This window comes from Salmo salar, chromosome ssa20, assembly GCF_905237065.1.
Source record: "Salmo salar chromosome ssa20, Ssal_v3.1, whole genome shotgun sequence".
Lineage (NCBI taxonomy): Eukaryota > Metazoa > Chordata > Actinopteri > Salmoniformes > Salmonidae > Salmo > Salmo salar.
Window position 1 is genome coordinate 92,704,768 of NC_059461.1, and position 13,688 is coordinate 92,718,455.

Here is a 13,688-nt window from a genome sequence, read left to right on the forward strand (position 1 = left end):
GGAGAGAGCTCGGAGAGGCTGTAAAATGCAATAACATAAGCCAGATCTCCAACATTATTTCATAAAAGCACAAATGATTTAAAGGGGCAGTGCAGTTAAAAAATAAAATGTTATAATTATATTTCCACACTATGAGGTGAAATAACACTCTGAAATTGTAAAAGTGATGATAGTGCCTTTTTTTGTTGTTGTTGTAAGTGCTGTTTTAAAAAATATGCCTGGAATTTCAGCCTGTTCAAGTGGGATGGAATTTTTTGGCCCACATCATGACGTTTCTATGTGATCTGTTTATAACAGACCAATGACTGTTCTTCTGGGTAAGTGGGTGGGCTCTAGACCATCCTATCAGCCAATCAAGGCAGTGTATGTAAATATCTTCTAATTAGTTTCTATTTTCATTCAACACACACACAATGATGTATTAGACTTAGATTCATGATTTAAATATACAATTACAAAGACTGCACTGGGGCTTTAATATAAATGAGTGTATCTTTAATAGAAAATGATTGATTTCTAAACACGCCCGTTAAAAGAAAACTGCTTTTAGGCTTGTTAATGATGTGAGACACATTTTGTATTTTTTTTACTTCAAATAGGGTCCATCTCTTTATTTTTACTGTGGAACTATCTATCTTCAATCCAACCCTATGTATTCTTCCGTCTCTCACAAGCCCTGATACTATTTCCTCCTTTCAGCTTTTTCACTTAAATCAGGATCAAGCTTTGGCACAGTGAAACTCCCAGGGCAGACCTAGAACCCATACTGCACCTCTCAGTGTGTTCTGGCTATTCGCTATTCACCGTTAGCCAAGAGACTTCCTGTAAACGTATTATTGTTTACAGCGGTAAGCAGAAGCACTAAAGCACTAGCAGGAACAGCAAGCAGTTTCATACCAGGGCTGTATTTCTTAAGGTCAACATTTCTTCTGGCACACTGAGCTTGAACCACCACTTTATTTCCCCTTTAATTTAACAGCTCCGCCAGCTTTTCCAGTTAAATCGACTGTTCATTATTGAGGGGGGCTATTTTACTGTGGGGTTGTGAGGTGCACTTTAATGAATCCCTGGCACAAAGCTCCCTTTCAGAGGCTGGGGGAGAATAGAGGCTCTTTAGATCCTGTAGGGCTGTATGTCAAAGACCAGCTATAATAGTTGTCAGGACCGAGCAAAAATTCCCACTGCTCTGGGAATTCACCGACATGACCATGCACCAACAAGAAATCAACTTCCAACTTTAGTTCCATGAGCAGACTAATACATGGAACAAGCAGGAAGATAATCTTAAACAGTAGAGTTATATTTGGGGAATTGATCCCAGATACTATAAAGATACATGTTTTGGGCACCAGGATTAGTTATAATTGATCCAAGATGCTATAGAGGTACCTGTTTTGGGCAGCATGATTTTCCCATGGAGAAAAGGCCTTTCTGGAAAGATAATAGTAAACTGTAGGGTCTTGATGACATAGTTTGGTGTGTTCTCGGTGTGGGATGAGATGGTAAAGAAATAGCAAGTCCTGCGTGTAAATCCAACAATCAAGCTGGTATGAATAAAGACATGGAAATAATGCGAATATATATATATATATATTTTTTTGTTAAGAGCACAAGATAAATAATATCTACATAACACTGGGACAATGGTTTAAAAAAAAAAATCTTTTAAATTGAACTAACTATTATAAAACAACATAAAACCTAATTTCCAAAGAATTACATTGCTCTAAAGTGATATTCTAGTTTCACCTCCATAGTAGCCTAACATATTCTAATTTCATAAGACCGGTTTGGGTTCACAGCACACATAAACAGTGAAAGGACGAGGAAGAGGAATCCAACCAACCCTACCACTGGCTATTGTCTTGAGACACAGCGGGGAAGCTCAGACAAATCTCTCTTAGTTGCAGGTGGTCAGGCGTAAGCAAAGAGTTAAGTCCCCGGGGTCTCTCTGCCCCTCCCCTTTGATGTTCTGACATCATCTAGCCCCGCCCCCTGAAAGATCTCTCTCTCTCTCTCTCTCTCTCTCTCCGTCAGATTTGCTTTCCACAAACAACAAGTGTCTGTTCCCTCAGTTCAGTCTCTGTTCTGTTCTGCTGTGGAGTGGAAAAGTGGAGAGGAGAGGAGTGGAATTCACAGGAGCTGCATGTCCAGCCTCACAACTAGCTTAAGGACCAAGGGTTTGGACCAACCCTATGAGCAAAAGACGCTAAAAAGACGCTTAAAATACGTATTTTTGGTTGAAAAGACGTTGAGAATACATATTCTCAACCACTTTTGCTCACTGGGAAGCTACCCTGGGACTAGCTCTCTTGTGACAGTCTGAAATCGAATATCTGATTTGCTTCTTGGAGGTGTCAACATTACCCAGACACGGGACAAGAAGACGTGCTGTGACGAGGAAGAGGCTCTTTTATATTTAGGACTAGCAGCAGTAGCCGTGAGCAACAACAGCGAATGCTGAGGGCGAGGCCGCTGAGGCCGCAGTGTTTAGAAACAGAATAGCAATGGCTGTTCAAACTGCAATCATGAACTCTCCGTTCATAAACTTCTGTTTCCCTGGGTCGGTCATGATGGAGTACGACATGGATCAGAGCCTGGACGGGAGTCCTCTGGAGGAGAGTGAGGAGAGAGGAGAATACAGAGAAACCACCAGGAATCTGCTCAGCTTCATAGACTCAGCCTCCAGCAATATCAAACTGGCTCTGGACAAGCCAGTCAAATCCAAAAGGAAAGTCAACCACCGCAAATACCTACAGAAGCAGATCAAGAGATGTACAGGTTTCATCAGTCCAACAGGGAACCCAGTAGCAGCTCCAGGAGCAGGTGTCAACAAGAGAAAAGGCTCTGGCTTTCCCACCCAGACTCAGCCTCAGACTCAGCCTCAGACTCAGCCTCAGACCCAGCCCGGCCCATTCCAGCAAAGCAAACCCGTCCACAAGCGCGACGGATTACAGGCTAACCTCCAGACCAAGAGCCTGGCTGCCCTTTTTAACTCCGTCAAGGAGCCTGTCAGGGGGGAGAGAGCCAAGAAGCCTCCACTGAGGCACCGTAACCTTCCCCCATCCTTTTTCACTGAGCCGGACAACACCACCACCACCACCACCTCCCGAGTCACGTCCACCTCGGGCATGTTCCTGGGTGATCTGGAACGGGGAGGAGGGAACCCGGACTTCTTTGACCTGCTGGGGCCGGACTACAGTAACATGCTCAGTGACCAGGATGTGTTTCAGAATCGCGGCCTACCCAGTAGGATCATCGACCAAGACATGTTTCAGAATCGTGGCCTGCCCAGTAGGATCCTCCAGCACCAGCAGACTCAGGACATAACAGACCAAGTCTCGCCCTACGACCCTCACCATCTAGTGGGAGGATTCTTGTATACAGAGCCTTGGAGTACCTCTTCTCCTAATAAGAAGGCAGGGGAGGGCGTACGGACGGGCCCAGGACCACAGACACCCCTGTACTGCCAAGCAGGAGAGGGCGTACGGACGGGCCCAGGACCACAGACACCCCTGTACTGCCAGGCAGGGGAGGGCGTACGGACGGGCCCAGGAACACAGACACCCCTGTACTGCCAGGCAGGAGAGGGCGTACGGACGGGCCCAGGACCACAGACACCCCTGTACTGCCAGGCAGGGGAGGGCGTACAGACGGGCCCAGGAACACAGACACCCCTGTACTGTCACTCTGTGTCTGATTCCTCTGTGACAGGGTCTACAGAGGATAGTAACTCACTGTGTACTCTGACCTTCCCCAACTTCTTCCCAGACTGCTCCGTGTCTCAGGTGTCATACGGTCTGAGTAATGGCGGTTACAACACAAGGGATTTCTCTTCTCTCTGATAACACACATCCATTATTGCTTCCCTGTCTGGGACTACAGGTTGAGTAGCTGTGGTCCAAGTTGTTAGTGTGGCTACAGATTGACATACTGTCTAATCCAATCTAATTGTATTTTGTCACGTACATATTTTCCAGCAGGTATAAATGGTGCAGTGAAATACTTATGTGTTAGCTCCTTTCGACAACGCAGAACGTTTAATCAATAAATCGGTAATAACAAGTAGTAGAAGTAATAGACGAGGTAGTATGCATATTGATAATGTGGGTATTTACAAATATAAAGTGGGTAGTGGAATTAATGGTATATAATAAAACAGTAGCATTGATTGTGTAGTGTGTGTGTCTGTGTGTGTGTGTGTGTTTGTGTGTGTGTGTGTGTGGACATGGAGCCACAAGAATAGTAAAGAAATTAAAAAGTTGACCAACTGGGGACATTTTGCCGGTCCCCACAAGGAAAAAGGATATTTCTAGGGTTAGAATTAAGCTTAGTGGTTTAGGGGTTAGGTTTAAGGTTATGTTTTGAGGTTAGGGTAAAGTTTAGGGTTAGGGAAAATATGATTTTGAATGGGAATAAATTGTGTCTCTCCCAACAACAAAAAAAGGTTAGTAAAACAAGACTGTTTGTTTGTTTGTTTGTTTGTTTGTTTGTGTGTTGTTTGTTTGTGTGTGTGTTTGTTTGTGTGTGTGTTTGTTTGTTTGTTTGTTTGTTTGTGTGTGTGTTTGTTTGTTTGTTTGTTTGTTTGTGTGTTTGTTTGTGTGTGTGTTTGTTTGTTTGTGTGTTTGTTTGTGTGTGTTTGTTTGTGTGTGTGTTTGTTTGTTTGTTTGTTTGTTTGTTTGTTTGTTTGTGTGTGTGTTTGTTTGTGTGTGTGTTTGTTTGTTTGTGTGTGTGTTTGTTTGTTTGTTTGTGTGTTTGTTTGTTTGTGTGTGTGTTTGTTTGTTTGTGTGTGTTTGTTTGTTTGTGTGTTTGTTTGTTTGTTTGTTTGTTTGTGTGTTTGTGTGTTTGTTTGTTTGTTTGTGTGTTTGTGTGTGTGTTTGTTTGTGTGTGTGTTTGTTTGCTTGTGTGTTTGTGTGTTTGTTTGTGTGTGTGTGTGTGTGTGTGTGTGTTTGTTTGTTTGTGTGTGTTTGTTTGTTTGTTTGTGTGTTTGTTTGCTTGTGTGTTTGTTTGTGTGTGTTTGTTTGTTTGTGTGTTTGTTTGTTTGTTTGTTTGTGTGTGTTTGTTTGTGTGTGTGTGTTTGTTTGTGTGTGTGTTTGTTTGTTTGTTTGTGTGTTTGTTTGTGTGTGTGTTTGTTTGTTTGTGTGTGTTTGTTTGTTTGTTTGTGTGTGTGTTTGTTTGTGTGTTTGTTTGTTTGTGTGTTTTGTGTGTGTGTAAGGGTTGAATGTGTTGATAGTCAGTGAATATAGTCTCTAAGGTGCAGATCTGTACAGGGAGACAGCTAGGTTTAACTTTTCAGCAGTCTGATGGCCTGGTGGTAGAAGCTGTCTCCGATACCGTTTGTCAAATGGTAACCGAGTAAACAGTCCTTGGCGATCTTTCAGTGTGGTGAATAAGAATAATGTATAGATTTGGTTTTCTCATGTACTCTAATGCTCGTAAAACTGAAAGCTAATTCACCCCTAATGAAAAAAAACGTTGTATTGCTACCCATGCCAGTCAATTTCAATATGTGTTTTGATTTGATTTAATTCATGCTCACAGTGGACAACAATGCAGAGTGATGTCAAGACGATACTTTAAAAAACACCAGATATTACATTTAACTAAAATATTCCAAAATGCTAAGAATCCAGTTGAAAAGTCACCTCTGATTATGGAACAGTGCCACAAGCCCTTGAAAATGTTATACATTTTGTAATTATTACAAAGTCTCCTGGATCTTAACTTGAATCGGTCTAAAGGTGGTTGAGAAGTGTTCTGACATTTTGTTCAAAGCCGATTAATTTTCTTTTGAGGTTCAAGATGACCATCACCAGGTAGTCTACAGTATTCAAACCTCTGGTTGTATTTACCATCACCAGGTAGTCTACAGTATTCAAACCTCTGGTTTTATTTACCATCACCAGGTAGTCTACAGTATTCAAACCTCTGGTTTTATTTACCACCACCAGGTAGTCTACAGTATTCAAACCTCTGGTTTTATTTACCATCACCAGGTAGTCTACAGTATTCAAACCTCCTGTTTTATTTACCACCACCAGGTAGTCTACAGTATTCAAACCTCCTGTTTTATTTACCATCACCAGGTAGTCTACAGTATTCAAACCTCCTGTTTTATTTACCATCACCAGGTAGTCTACAGTATTCAAACCTCTGGTTTTATTTACCATCACCAGGTAGTCTACAGTATTCAAACCTCTGGTTTTATTTACCACCACCAGGTAGTCTACAGTATTCAAACCTCTGGTTTTATTTACCATCACCAGGTAGTCTACAGTATTCAAACCTCTGGTTTTATTTACCATCACCAGGTAGTCTACAGTATTCAAACCTCTGGTTTTATTTACCATCACCAGGTAGTCTACAGTATTCAAACCTCTTGTTGTATTTACCATCACCAGGTAGTCTACAGTATTCAAACCTGCTGTTTTATTTACCATCACCAGGTAGTCTACAGTATTCATTCCAAATACTGTGATTTCTCAGTCATGCATGGATTAAACACGGACTGTGTTTAGGACAACAAACAAAAAAACCACAGCAACATTTCAAATGCCCTTCAATTACACCATAACAAAATGATGAAACAATATAAGGTGACTTCTATCTTCCAAGCTGTCATTGGTTTAAGTGAGAGAAAGGTATGGTAGCTATGTGGCATGCTCGATTCTGCTAGACCCCTCAACGGTCCCCCCTCATTGGTACAGTAACTCTGCCTAGTTGTTTTCTGTGTTGCAGACAGACTAGTGTGCGAGTTGAGTGGTTAGCTAATAGGTTGAATTAGTCAACACTGTGAATATACCGTGAACTGTTGAAAAACTAGAATCACTACATTTCTTAATGAAAACAGAAAGATGTTATATACAAGATGTCCCCCCAAAAAATACTGTATTCTGATAATGACAAAATAAAGCTGGTCTTTATTACTATTATCACCTTATCAGAACTGTCCTTTTATTGATTTCTACATTATTTGGTGTCAGAACAAATTTAGTTAATTGAGCAAAAAACAGTGTATCTGTGAATAAAATAAAATACGATAGAAAGATTTTGAAAAACACAATTTCATGTAAAGTTAAAGACTTATGGCCTGACCATAACTCGACGTGATGACTTGCTTTTCTTTAAGATAGGTGTACGATATTGTTTTTCAGCTATCATTTACTCACATGTACTAAAGGTATCAAGATTAGTTTTACCTTTTAGATATTAATGAATAGACAGGTGGGGTGACCTGATCTGAGATCAGCACTCCAACCTTGAGAAGCTTTATGAAGAAAGTCCCTGAACCATAGAGACTGCAACAATACCCCCCTCTACTGGCCGCACAAGGCTAGTGTGAATTTAACACTGATTTCACTTTCTAACATGGACGCCAGTCAAGACTAACATGGACGCCAGTCAAGACTAACATGGATAGAATAGTATGGTTCTAAACATAGGAGGACAAATATCTACCAACGTCTGTCTAGTATCAACACACTGCTATGTTATATCTACCATCTGCTATGTTATATCTACCATCTGCTATGTTATATCAACACACTGCTACGTTATATCTACCAACATCTGGTTAGTATCAACACACTGCTATGTTATATCTACCATCTGCTATGTTATATCTACCATCTGCTATGTTATATCTACCATCTGCTATGTTATATCTACCATCTGCTATGTTATATCTACCAACGTCTGTCTAGTATCAACACACTGCTATGTTATATCTACCATCTGCTATGTTATATCTACCATCTGCTATGTTATATCTACCATCTGCTATGTTATATCTACCAACGTCTGTCTAGTATCAACACACTGCTATTTTTAACATTGATACCAGTCAAGACGGTTCTGAACATAGGAGGACAAATATCTACCAACATGGATGCCAGTCAAGGCTAACATGGATGCCAGTCAAGACGAACATGGATGCCAATCAAGACTAGCATGGATGCCAGTCAAGACGAACATAGATGCCAGTCAAGACGAACATGGATGCCAATCAAGACTAGCATGGATGCCAGTCAAGACGAACATGGATGCCAGTCAAGACGAACATGGATGCCAGTCAAGACTAACATGGATGCCAGTCAAGACGAACATGGATGCCAGTCAAGACGAACATAGATGCCAGTCAAGACGAACATGGATGCCAATCAAGACTAGCATGGATGCCAGTCAAGACGAACATGGATGCCAGTCAAGACGAACATGGATGCCAGTCAAGACGAACATGGATGCCAGTCAAGACGAACATGGATGCCAGTCAAGACGAACATGGATGCCAGTCAAGACTAACATGGATGCCAGTCAAAACTAACATGGATGCCAGTCAAGATGAACATGGATGCCAGTCAAGACGAACATGGATGCCAGTCAAGACTAACATGGATGCCAGTCAAGACTAACATGGATGCCAGTCAAGACGAACATGGATGCCAGTCAAAACTAACATGGATGCCAGTCAAGATGAACATGGATGCCAGTCAAGACTAACATGGATGCCAGTCAAGACGAACATGGAAGCCAGTCAAGACGAACATGGATGCCAGTCAAGACGAACATGGATGCCAGTCAAGACGAACATGGATACCAGTCAAGACGAACATGGATGCCAGTCAAGACGAACATGGATGCCAGTCAAGACGAACATGGATGCCAGTCAAAACTAACATGGATGCCAGTCAAGATGAACATGGATGCCAGTCAAGACGAACATGGATGCCAGTCAAGACTAACATGGATGCCAGTCAAGACGAACATGGATGCCAGTCAAGACTAACATGGATGCCAGTCAAGACGAACATGGATGCCAGTCAAGACTAACATGGATGCCAGTCAAGACGAACATGGATGCCAGTCAAGACGAACATGGATGCCAATCAAGACTAGCATGGATGCCAGTCAAGACGAACATAGATGCCAGTCAAGACGAACATGGATGCCAATCAAGACTAGCATGGATGCCAGTCAAGACGAACATGGATGCCAGTCAAGACGAACATGGATGCCAGTCAAGATGAACATGGATGCCAGTCAAGACGAACATGGATGCCAGTCAAAACTAACATGGATGCCAGTCAAGATGAACATGGATGCCAGTCAAGACGAACATGGATGCCAGTCAAAACTAACATGGATGCCAGTCAAGACGAACATGGATGCCAGTCAAAACTAACATGGATGCCAGTCAAGATGAACATGGATGCCAGTCAAGACTAACATGGATGCCAGTCAAGACGAACATGGATGCCAGTCAAGACGAACATGGATGCCAATCAAGGCTAACATGGATGCCAGTCAAGGCTAACATGGATGCCAGTCAAGACGAACATGGAAGCCAGTCAAGACGAACATGGATGCCAGTCAAGACGCACAGTGTAAAGTATAGTATAGAATAGTATGCTAGTCTTTTTCTGAATCTGTGAACAACAAAGTGTAAATGTAGGAAGGCATCTCTTTATTGCGATCAGAAATATTATGACTAGGTGACTGATGGTTCTAAACACAGGAGGACATGGTGACTGATGGTTCTAAACACAGGAGGACATGGTGACTGATGGTTCTAAATACAGGAGGACATGGTGACTGATGGTTCTAAACACAGGAGGACGTGGTGACTGATGGTTCTAAACACAGGAGGACATGGTGACTGATGGTTCTAAACATAGGAGGACATGGTGACTGATGGTTCTAAACATAGGAGGACGTGGTGACTGATGGTTCTAAACACAGGAGGACATGGTGACTGATGGTTCTAAACATAGGAGGACGTGGTGACTGATGGTTCTAAACACAGGAGGACATGGTGACTGATGGTTCTAAACACAGGAGGACATGATGACTGATGGTTCTAAACACAGGAGGACATGGTGACTGATGGTGATTAACACAGGAGGACGTGGTGACTGATGGTTCTAAACACAGGAGGACATGGTGACTGATGGTGATAAACACAGGAGTACATGGTGACTGATGGTTCTAAACACAGGAGGACATGGTGACTGATGGTGATAAACACAGGAGGACATGGTGACTGATGGTTCTAAACACAGGAGGACGTGGTGACTGATGGTGATAAACACAGGAGGACATGGTGACTGATGGTTCTAAACACAGGAGGACATGGTGACTGATGGTTCTAAACACAGGAGGACATGGTGACTGATGGTTCTAAACACAGGAGGACATGGTGACTGATGGTTCTAAACACAGGAGGACGTGGTGACTGATGGTTCTAAACACAGGAGGACATGGTGACTGATGGTGATAAACACAGGAGGACATGGTGACTGATGGTTCTAAACACAGGAGGACATGGTGACTGATGGTGATAAACACAGGAGGACATGGTGACTGATGGTGATAAACACAGGAGGACAAATATCTACCAACGCCTGTCTAGTATCAACACACTGCTATGTTATAGATCCACTAGATGGCAGCGTTGCCACTCCAAACCAGCCAGCTTTAGTCACTCATGTCAAATCATCTTCAACAACATGGAGGAAAACGGATGCGTTTTCATCACTTTAAATCAGAGAGATATATAGGTTGTCTACCAGTTTTTAAAATACAATGTGACCAATCGAGTCAATCTGATTAAATGGCTTCATGATCCAGGCAGTATCACTACTGGCTGTGATTGGAAGTCCCATAGGGTGGCACACAATTGGCCCAGCGTCGTCATTGTAAATAAGTATTCGTTTTTTTTTTTTAACTGACTTGCCTCGTTAAATAAAAAGTTAAATGTAAATAATGTTAATAAAATAAAAAAACCTGTCTGTGATTTTTTTCCAGCCAGATTTGGGGCTATGTTCAATCTGTATTGCTGAAGCGTTACAGATTGCACGATAGACATGTAAGGTCATTTCCCATTGAGCTGACATCTGCAGTGTTTACCAGCGAGTGCAGTCTCTGCTAACAGGGAACTTTGCTTTTAAACACTGAACTTCCGTGGTACAGATTGAATTGATGCCTGCTGAGATGCTTACTCACATAAAGCTCATTATGATGGGTTACTACATTTAGTGTAGTGGGTGGGTTACTACACACACACACAGGCACGCACACAGGCACACACACAAATGCGCATGAACAGATGAGTGTAGCCTACAGATAAAGTGGTAAACACTACCCAATATGGTGGTGTATCAGAAAAAAAAACCAAAACAATATCTTGGCACCTGCATGGTAAACAGACAGAGATAATCTGTTTATCGCCAAGCAGACACAGTCTGATGGTGGCAGATATCAATTGGACACACAACAGTATCGTACAGTGATGTGTGGAGTATCGCAGTGCCACTGTTTGTCAAAGAGATTACCAAGATTTCCATTGGCACAGACTGGAATACCAAAAGCCAGATATGCAAGTGAGCAAGAAGATGAGGTAGGTACGGCCAGAGGCTTGTTGCATTGTGGTGTGTATGTATTTAACCTTTATTTAACTAGACGAGTCAGTTAAGAACAAATTCTTATTTACAATGACGGCATACCCCGGGCCAAATCCGGGCGACGCTTGGCCAATGGTGCGCCGACCTATGGGACTCCCAATCACGGGCCGGATGTGATACAGCCTGGAATCGAACCAGGGACTGTAGTGATACCTCTTGCACTGAGATGCAGTGCCTTAGACCGCTGTGCCACTCTCGGATGTGTCCAGGTGGGATGTGAACCTGTAGAACAGCGGATGTGTCCAGGTGGGATGTGAACCTGTAGGACAGCGGATGTGTCCAGGTGGGATGTGAACCTGTAGGACAGCGGATGTGTCCAGGTGGGATGTGAACCTGTAGAACAGCGGATGTGTCCAGGTGGGATGTGAACCTGTAGAACAGCGGATGTGTCCAGGTGGGATGTGAACCTGTAGGACAGCGGATGTGTCCAGGCGGGATGTGAACCTGTAGAACAGCGGATGTGTCCAGGTGGGATGTGAACCTGTAGAACAGCGGATGTGTCCAGGTGGGATGTGAACCTGTAGAACAGCGGATGTATCCAGGTGGGATGTGACCCTGTAGGACAGCGGATGTGTCCAGGTGGGATGTGAACCTGTAGGACAACGGATGTGTCCAGGTGGGATGTGAACCTGTAGGACAGCGGATGTGTCCAGGTGGGATGTGAACCTGTAGGACAACGGATGTGTCCAGGTGGGATGTGAACCTGTAGGACAGCGGATGTGTCCAGGTGGGATGTGAACCTGTAGAACAGCGGATGTGTCCAGGTGGGATGTGAACCTGTAGGACAGCGGATGTGTCCAGGCGGGATGTGAACCTGTAGAACAGCGGATGTGTCCAGGTGGGATGTGAACCTGTAGAACAGCGGATGTGTCCAGGTGGGATGTGAACCTGTAGAACAGCGGATGTGTCCAGGTGGGATGTGAACCTGTAGAACAGCGGATGTGTCCAGGTGGGATGTGAACCTGTAGGACAGCGGATGTGTCCAGGTGGGATGTGAACCTGTAGGACAGCGGATGTTTAAAGTGACTAGTGATACATTTATTACATCCAATTATTAATAATTAAAGTGGCTAGAGATTTGAGTCAGTATGTTGGCAGCAGCCACTCAATGTTAGTGATGGCTGTTTAACAGTCTGATGGTCTTGAGATAGAAGCTGTTTTTCAGTCTCTCGGTCCCAGCCTTGATGCACCTGTACTGACCTCACCTTCTGGATGATAGCAGGGTGAACAGGCAGTGGCTCGGATGGTTGTTGTCCTTGATGATCTCTTTGGCCTTCCTGTGACATCGGGTGGTGTAGGTGTCCTGGAGGGCAGGTAGTTTGCCCCCGGTGATGCGTTGTGCAGACCTCACCACCCTCTGGAGAGCCCTGAGGTTGTGGGCGGAGCAGTTGCCGTACCAGGCGGTGATACAGCCCGACAGGATGCTCTCAATTGTGCATCTGTAAAAGTTTGTGAGTGTTTTATGTGACAAGCCAAATTTCTTCAGCCTCCTGCGGTGTTGCGCCTTCTTCACCACACTGTCCGTGTGGGTGGACCATTTCAGTTTGTCCGTGATGTGTACGCCGAGGAACTTAAAACTTTCCACCTTCTCCACTACTGTCCCGTTGATGTGGATAGGGAGGTGCTCTCTCTGCTGTTTCCTAAAATCCACGATCATCTCCTTTGATTTGTTGACGTTGAGTGTGAGGATATTTTCCTGACACCACACTCCGAGGGCCCTCACCTCCTCCCTGTAGGCCGTCTCATCGTTGTTGGCAATCAAGCCTACCACTGTAGTGTCGTCTGCAAACTTGATGATTGAGTTGGAGGCGTGCATGGCGACGCTGTCATGGGTGAACAGGGAGTACAGGAAAGGGCTGAGAACGCACCCTTGTGGGGCCCCAGTGTTGAAGATCAGCTGAGTATAGATGTTGTTTCTTACCCTCACCACCTGGGGGCGGCTCGTCAGAAAGTCCAGGACACAGTTGCACAGGGCGGTGTCGAGACCCAGGGGCCTCCAGCTTAATGACGAGTTTGGAGGGTACTATGGTGTTAAATGCTGAGCTGTAGTCAATGAACAGCATTCTTACATAGGTATTCCTCTTGTCCAGATGGGATAGTACAGTGTACAGTGTGATTGCGGTTGCGTCGTCTGTGGATCTATTGGGGCGGTACGCAAATTGGAGTGGGTCTAGGGTATCAGGTAGGGAGGAGGTGATAAGATTCTTGACTAGTCTCTCAAAGCACTTC

General features: G+C 43.9%; 1 protein-coding gene across 1 annotated transcript; it reads left to right on the forward strand.

Annotated features, from left to right (window-relative positions):
• Positions 1 to 1,380: 1,380 nt before the first annotated feature.
• On the forward strand, positions 1,381 to 4,172 carry fam181b (family with sequence similarity 181 member B). The gene has a single exon (XM_014163688.2). It carries the CDS (start codon positions 2,508 to 2,510, stop codon positions 3,843 to 3,845), a length of 1,338 nt encoding a protein of 445 aa, XP_014019163.2. The 5' UTR covers positions 1,381 to 2,507; the 3' UTR covers positions 3,846 to 4,172.
• Positions 4,173 to 13,688: the final 9,516 nt, after the last annotated feature.

Coding starts and splice junctions, on each gene's coding strand:
- fam181b (XM_014163688.2), top strand. CDS start 2,508: ATGGCTGTTCAAACTGCAATCATGAACTCTCCGTTCATAAACTTCTGT.